At 31.6% G+C, this 8524-nt stretch overlaps 1 protein-coding gene across 1 annotated transcript in view; it reads right to left on the bottom strand.

Moving 5' to 3' along the window:
- LOC110025990 (pescadillo homolog) overlaps nucleotides 1-1129 on the bottom strand; it is a gene marked incomplete at its 5' end in the record, with an annotated part of 37823 nt that extends 36694 nt beyond the window's left edge. Inside the window, 3 exon segments of the mRNA XM_020726713.1 lie at nucleotides 500-628; nucleotides 827-912; nucleotides 1016-1129. Coding sequence (XP_020582372.1) covers nucleotides 500-628; nucleotides 827-912; nucleotides 1016-1039 — 239 coding nt within the window.
- Between the last annotated feature and the right edge of the window lie 7395 nt (nucleotides 1130-8524).

The raw sequence follows: 8524 nt of genomic DNA, 5'->3' as shown, positions 1-8524 counted from the left end.
CCCGCCCCAAATCTACACCACTAGCACATACACGCACGCGCTTAGATAATACCCCAAATCTACACCAACCCAAAAGAAAAAAAGGGTTTACAGCAAACAATGCCTCGAAAAGGAAAATGTATTTTTGAAAAATTCATTACCATAAGACAAGGAATTTTAAAGAAAAAACATTGGAGTGATTATAAAAAAGAAATCCTAAAACCCAATCTCAAGAAAATTTCACAGTAACTTATCAAAAATCTACCTTTGACAGCATCGCAACTAAATCTCCATCTTACACATACAGTAAATGCATTTGATTGTTTAATACCTACAGAATTCAAAATGCATGTGCAGGTAACTGGTAGTAGCCATATTGCATCTTCAATCTCATATGCATAGAATTGAAGGTGTGACACATCGAAGATAAATTACTATGATAGGTAAGGTATTATATTGGAAGAAAAGCAATGGCCGGTACACGTAATAAGGGCAAAGCAAAAGAAAGCTGACAAGATACCATAGCTTCCCGCGCAGGGGCTCATGCATAAGGAAATTGATATCCTTCACATGATAGTAAGTTTTTTGGCTGCCTGCTATCTTCTTCTTTGGCTCTCGAGGGAAAACGCCCTTAAGAATACAAAGCTTCCTGCACAAAAATAAATATATATATCAAAGAATGTTTCATCACACAAAGAAAAAAAAATCAGAAAATCAAAGTTAGAAACAGAAGGAGAAAATTCTCGAACACTATCTCCAATCACAAACTTTCACACGAGAAGGAAGAAATCGCAAAACTCGGGCAGCAAAATCACGGTAAGTGGCAAAAAAGTAAAATACGACACACCTGAAGAGAGGAAGACTGACTTGAAGATTATGCACTGCCTTCGTTCTCGTGATAAACCTGGCGGCAGTACCCTCTTTCTTTTTCCCCTACAAAAATGATGTCCGACCATATGATGAAAACAAAAAGTAGATGGGAAAAAAATGCAATTCATCAATTAATTTGACGATTAGTTGAGCATAAAAGCATTACGGGAGGCCTGTAATGTTTAGGCATCTTTGAAGAAGAGCTTGAAGCCTCTGGCTCTAATTAGACGAAGCCAATGGAAATGCTTCAAGCGCTAGGGCTTCAGGTCTTTATAAGTGTACGCAAATGAGGGATCACTGCCTCCGGTGACCGGACCAGAAATTAATAGGGATGAAAGGAGGCGGCGCCCGGCGACTAAACTTGATCGGCGAGACACGATCACAGTTCGGGCTGATTGAGGATGTGAAGATAAGAAAAATTGGTGTTCTACGGCTGCATCGTTGTGGTGATAGCGAGACAAAGCATGAGGGTTTAGTTCGGGGCAGATCCCGTCGTTGAGTTCCCAGATAGCTCCAATTGCGACTGTATCGCGAGGGTTCAGTGACGGGCGATGCTTTTGAACGAATCAAAGAGGGGGAGGGACGTGCGAGCGTTTAGGGGACAGCAGCAATGGAGGCGGCGGGGCTGCGGGGAGCAAAGGGTATTGTAGGCGAGGGTTTCATTAATTCTATTCAAGTTAATTTTATTAATGTTAAACTTCTTTATAACGATTAATTTAACAAAAAAAAATTATTAATAATTAATTAGCTTAATAAATAGCATGTTTTGAAATAAAATATTAATTGAATTTAACGATTTAATTTCAAACATTTTTCAGTATTTAACCAACTTAGGATTTGATAAATCTAAATTTACACGATTTAATAAAATATATTTAAACTAAACCTACTTGTAATCAAATAGCCCTTCCGTGTCATAAACTGATGCATGAAAATATTTATTTCACTTTGATAAAAATTAATAATGATGGTATTTTTTATGTTCCATCGTGAATTTGAGCGGTATGCATTAAAATATGAAAGTTTAAGTACCGTGTATGTAACACATGAAAATTATATGTATGCAAATGCCCGCAATATTTGTGTTTTTTTTTTTTCAAGCACAACTTAGAAGAACTCAAATTTTTAGCAAATGTGTTAAACAGTAAATGAACAAATTAAGCAATTAAATTATTTTATACCATATATTTCACATCTAAGTTTTTCTATTTACATTTCAAGCACCAAAAATGTTAAAATGTACATATTCCAAAATGCCCAGCTCTACCTAATAGATCCGCCATTTAGCCATAATGCTCTAACTTTGGCTTTATTTTATAAACTTTTAGCAACCTATCAAAATGTCTAACTCCCTGTACAAGCCCACTGTGACAACAAGCACCAAAAACACCTAACAAAATACCTCACTGTGTTGAACTCCTTGATACAACATTTGAGGGAAGAGATTAACGCACTCTAAGCCAAATCCATTAGTTGTCAATCTGTTAGTCACAGCATTATACATCTTTTTCGGCAATCTATGAAACATGAAGAAGGAATCTATGATCCGTTCGCACTTTGACACCTTATCAATCAATGCACCTCCAACAACGGAGTTCAATTCCATGCTATTAGGTATAGCTCATATACCATATAAGGGACGGATGTTGGAGCGGAGCACAGCTCGCGAGCGTAGCGAAGCTAAGGATAGCTCGCGAGCGTAGCGGAGCTAAGGCATCTGTCTAATTGAGAGAGTTTCGTTAAGCGGGTTAGAGGCAACCTCACACGGGACGGTAAAGGGTAATTTTCCATATATATATATATATATATATATATATATATATATATATATATATATTGTATTGGTAAGCCTGCTGGATTTACTGTTTTCAAGTAATTAAAAGAAGCCGCCGCTCATTCCTCCGGAGGATGTAGGCACATTGTTGAATCTCGTTAAATCCTTGTGTTCGTTCTTGATTGTTCTGTTGATTCTTGTGTTTCTTTGCCCTAATTTCTCAACCCTTGACAATTCTGTTGATGTGGCTATGAACCCACAACCCTTGTTCCTGTGCTCCCAGATAAGCGCATACAACCAAAACACTTGAAAGAGTAAGGGTCTGTTTGTGACAGCCATTCTCATAAATATGGACAAAGTTTCTCTTAAATTGTTGGACCGTACAAAACCATATGTCAAAGAGACCCAAGATACCACATTCTCAAAGGCATTTCATCAAACGCTTTTGCAGCATCGAAGCAACAGCTGCACTTCGCATACATGTCTACAAGCGCAGAGCCAACAAAGACGTCTACTTTGACCCTCTCGGATTCCATATAAAATCCTTGAATGCTTCTCCCAAGCCAAAGATCACCTTGTCAATTTATAAACCCAAAGATCTCATATTGATGAAGTAATCTAACGTAGTTTTGGGCAATTGTTCTTTACATGCCATTGAATCATGACATTCCAAGAGATAAAATTATTCTGCTAAATTTCATCAAATAACTTACAAGCAGAGTTCAAGTAGCAACCTTTGTCATAGCACCACAGAAAGCAAATATTTACAAAAGAATCATATTCCAAGGTTGATAATGTGGGCATGGATCTTTATTGGATTTCCAGAGCCATAGTTGGAGAGGGATTTGAGAATGATGGGGAAAGTGTGCTTATTGGGAGCCAAACCATTTTGCAACATTTCAGTAAATTTAGAGACTGCTGCATCGGAACTCGAGGGATGGCTTTGGAGCATGGTGTTCCAGAGCCATTGGGACGTCTGAGTGTTTGATTCCGTGGAAGAGGGGATAGGCAGGGTTTATGTAGTTGGGAAGAGAGAGTGCTGCGAAATGGAAGATTTTGGCGACGGTGTTGGCATCTCCGGAGAGGCAGCGGTTCATAAAGAGGATGGAAAAAATATTATCTCAGTAGAACAGTACTCCAATGGGGAGGTGCCACGTGGCATTATGGTGAGATTATTGCATATGTGGCACCTCCTCATTGGAGTATTGATGTATCAATACTCCTGAGGTAATATTTTTTCAAGGAGGAGGTGGGGATTTTCATTCGGACAGAGAAGATGGAGACCTAATGAAGCTCGAATTTTATATGGTAAAAATATTTTATCTTCTTTCATTCTTTTATTATTTTCAATTAAATCATTTTCTTTTAATCAAATTTGTACTACTACTAAAAATGGGTGCCTGTTAAAGGCGATCATATTTTTTCTCAACTTGATATATCATCTCTATCTAATGATCATCTGGCTCAAGCCTCTAACAAAAAAAGTATTTCTAATGCTATTATTTGTGATTATAAATGGATTAAATAAACAGGTAAATGCTCTTAGTTATCTAAAGGTGAAGATGATGTAAAATTTATTTATCAAAGAACTAAAGTTCAACATAACTATAACTTTATTAAATAAATTTTGGTTAACAATGGTATATTCATAATTAAAATGATATTATTCATAAACCTATCTCTCTTTTACTATTTTTTGACAAAGGGTTATTGTGAGAATGTTGTTATTATGAATGATGTTTTCCCTATTAACAATAAAAAATTTTAAGAGGTCTTCTACATTTTAACTCTTTTTTTTTTTTTGAAAAATGATATTAAGAATGTTTTTTTCCAGATGAGTTTACTTCCAATTTTTTTAAAGAATCTTGACAAATCATTGAGGATGATTGTATTAAAGCTATTAATTTCTCTTTCTATAAAATTGTCTCATAGAATCAAACATACTACCTTTGTTGTCATTTCAAAAAAAATTGATGCTATATCTTTTTTTGATTTTCAGCATATATCCTTATGTAATACTATTTATAAAGTTATTGCTTTACTTTTAGCTGATAAACTTAAAGTTATTCCCACAAGTATTATTAGTCTGACCTAAGCTATCTTTATAAAATGTCATGATATTGTTAAATATCATCATTGTTAATGAATTACTTTATAGTTTTAATTCTAACAATTCTTCTTAGCACTTCTTGTGTTAAAGTGGATATTTCTAAAGCTTTTGATAAAGTTAATGGAAACTTTATTTGTAGGACGATGTATGATTCCTCCCATTCTAATTGAATTGATATATGATTGCACTGTTGATGTTAGTTCTTCTGTCATCATAAATAGTGAGTTAAAGATTATTTTTATACTGCTTCAATTTAGAGGCAGTGGTATCCTTTTTCATCATATTTGTTTTTTATTATTATGGATACTTTATTTGTTAGTATTGAACATAATTCTAGTTTGAAAGTTTGTCTTTCAATCTTTGTTGAAGATATTTTGATTTTTTGTATAGTTGATATTCATTTTATTACTTCCTTTAACAATATTTTTTATATATTTTGTAAAGCCTCAACTTTTTATAATAATGCTTCCAAATCTATTATTATTTTTTCTAAATCAGTTGATTTTTCTACTTAACATAATATATCATCTTTATGTGGTTTTGTCTTAAAACTTTTTTTCTGTAATTAACTAGGTATCACTATTTATCATTTCAAACTAGTTATTTTTTATTGTCATTTTTCTTATTGATAAAATTCATTATTTGTTTGTGGGTTGGAAGTAAAAACTTCTGTCTACTGTTGGCAAGCGTCGGCTCATTAAATTCACTATATGTAGTTATCTTTATTATTAGTTTTGTTCTATGATTTTATTTAAAGAACCAAAAAAAAAAAAATCTCATATATGATTTCTAATTTTCTTCATAATAATGATAATGAGAAAAAACTTTATACTATTGCTTGGGACAAAGTTACTACGCAAAAGCATCGTGGTGTTCTCGAGCTCCCTTCCTTATACACCATAAATATTATATGTAATTCTAAAATCATTTGAAATTTTTTTAAACTAGTTCTATTTTATCAAAATATTGTTTTAATCATTATGCTCCCCTTTGGTTCAATTTTTTTTGAAAATTTTAATTAAAATTACTAAAATGATAAAACCTTATTTAACTTATAAAAAATATTGATAATTATCAATTATTGTTTTTTTATCATTCTTTGTTTAATGATTTATTTTTTAAAGAGAACTTTGGTGATATCATTTTCTCTTAATTTAATATTTATTTCAATGTTAAAATTTGTGATGCGTTTTGTAATAATTTTTATAATTTATTGAACTTTGCTAATGCTCTTGATTTTTGTATCAATGCTACTCGCAATATTCTCGTATCTTATGATTTTTCTTCTCTTTGGAATAATACTAATATTTATCACCACATGTTTGTTTATTTATTTTTATGTGATATTTTCTCTTGCGCAGATTGATTTAAACTTATTTGGTTTTAAGAATTTTCTATTAAATTTGCTTTCATTGTTACAAGATCATGAATAAAGGTTTGAAAATATGTGATTTTTTTTATATTAAGAGGTACTAACGCTAATAATCTATGTGTTTTGTGTTCTAATAATATTGAAAATTACAAACATCTCTTCTTTATTGTCATTTCTTTATTGCACTCTCTAATATATTTCAAATATTTTATCATTCAGAAAATATTTATTATAAAATTTAGAAAAGATTTCATCTTATTGTTTTATTAATTACTGTCTATTACATTTGGTTTGAGACAAACTATAGAATCTTTAATAAGTTTGCACCTTTTTATTTGATTATCCATAATATTAACTGGATGATTTTTCATAAAAGCATAAAATAAAAATTCAAGAGAAATATTCATGACATTAATATTGAGTTTTCTGATTTTGATTTTGATATGGTGTGTGAGTTTTTATATATCCTTACTTTTATTTCAATGAGATTGGATTTAACTTTATTTTTTTCTTTTCATTAAATAAAATTCAACCATTTTTTAACTTTAATTCATTCATAAACATGGATAGAATTTTATTATTTTGCTATTTTGAGTTTTTTCTACTATTTTCATGGGCTATTTCTGCATCAGCTAATTGGATTGGTCTCTATGATTCTTTTTTGCTGCATGTTAAGGAATTTTGTTTGATTATGTTATTGTCTAAATTTTGTTATTTGGTGTTATGTTTGTATTTTATCTTTTTCTTTTCAGTGTGTTCCAATTTTAGTGGTTGATTTTGTAAGGGATTATTCTTCTGATTGGTTTGTTTCTATTTCAACTCTTTAGATTATTTCCCTTATTTTTGTAGTTGTTACTTGGTTTGACATATGTTGTTGGATGTTGTTGTTTTTTATATTATTGATTTTATTATTCTATTTTCTATTTATGGGTTTTTTTTCTCGTGGTTTGATATTATTTGATTTTTGGTTATTCTATCAGCAACTTTATTTTTTACTCTGTTTTGAGTTCTATAATTTTTGTGGCTTTTCTTATATTCAACTGTTTTTTAATATATTTTAATTTTTAGATCTGATTTTATTCAAAAAAAATGATGTAATTTTAATGTCTGTGTTTGAGTTTTATGGATGTTTTGGGTCGTTTCATTTGTTTTAGAAGTTCAGTCTTTTTCTGTTATTTCTCCTTACTTCCTATTGCTTATTTTATTTATTAAGATTTTATCTGTTGTGTTGGTTTCTGAATATTCTTTTTCTCTAACTATTTTAGCATATATTTCAACTTGTTTGGGGCTTTCTCCAACTTCCAGTGGTTATTTTTCAATTGTACGTACTTGGTGTTTGACTATGTTTGTTTCACACTTCTTTTCTTTTTGGGTGATGGTTTTGTGGTGGTTGGATATCATTGTATTTACTTGGTAAGATTATATTCACAATTGATTTTCCCATTTGGTTTGAGATTTGTGTGAGCATTGATGAGTTCCAACCGTTTATTAAAACTCAACCATTTTTTAATATTTAAAATATTTAGATTTGAATATATTAAAAAACTAGGATGAATTTTAATATTTTCTTTGCACGTAAGTTACGAGCTCTATTTTATATTTTATAAAGTTGGTGTTTTTCTTTTGACTATCTCATTTTATACCATTTGTTGTATTGAGTCTTTTGTTTATTAGTTTATTTTTTTAGTTCTCGTTGTGCTTTGTTTTATGTTGTTTTTTTGCAGGATTATTAAAGTTTGTTCTTTCAAAAGGTGTTCTTTTTATGTGGCCTCTCATTGCTTCATGCTATTATTGTTGGGCCGGTTGCATGTTGTTGTTTATGACAATGTTGATGAAGATTGTTGAGGCAGTTTCAAATGTTACTGATGAGGGTTTTTTCTCCTTTATTTTTTTAGTTGTTTTGTAGGGGTGTTTATGTTATAATTGGTTTTTCTTTTGCGTTGTGCGCCTACTCTTGTTTAGTTTGGAGTTTGTGTTTTTTAAAATTTATGTTTTTTTTTCTCCCTGAGGGACTTGTAATTTGAGTCATCGAGTTACAATTCAACATTTCTTTTATATTATGTTAGGCGTGACCCTCAACTTTTCCCACAAAAAAGAAAGGCACGTGAGATAGGCCATGCGTGGTATGTAAAATCTTCTTTTATGAGGAGTTTTTATTAATAGTTTAGCCATCACACAAAAATGCAACATAATGTTTAAGAGTTATGTTGCATTATGCTCAAGGGGTTTCACATTCATAATGCAAGGTTTAATCATGTTAACTCACCCCCTCTCAATGGTCACTCGCTCAAAGTGAGGAAGTACTTGCTAACTGTTATTTTGACCCCCAATTAATGAACTAAGGTAAAAGGACAATTTTGTAATGTGGCACCGCCACCTACCACATCTCACCTACCGCTCACCTACCGGCCACCTACCG

This window comes from Phalaenopsis equestris, unplaced genomic scaffold (assembly GCF_001263595.1).
Source record: "Phalaenopsis equestris unplaced genomic scaffold, ASM126359v1 Scaffold000347, whole genome shotgun sequence".
Taxonomy (NCBI): Eukaryota; Viridiplantae; Streptophyta; class Magnoliopsida; order Asparagales; family Orchidaceae; genus Phalaenopsis; species Phalaenopsis equestris.
The sequence above is the reverse complement of the archived record's forward strand: the minus strand, read 5'-3'. Positions and strand labels throughout refer to the sequence as shown.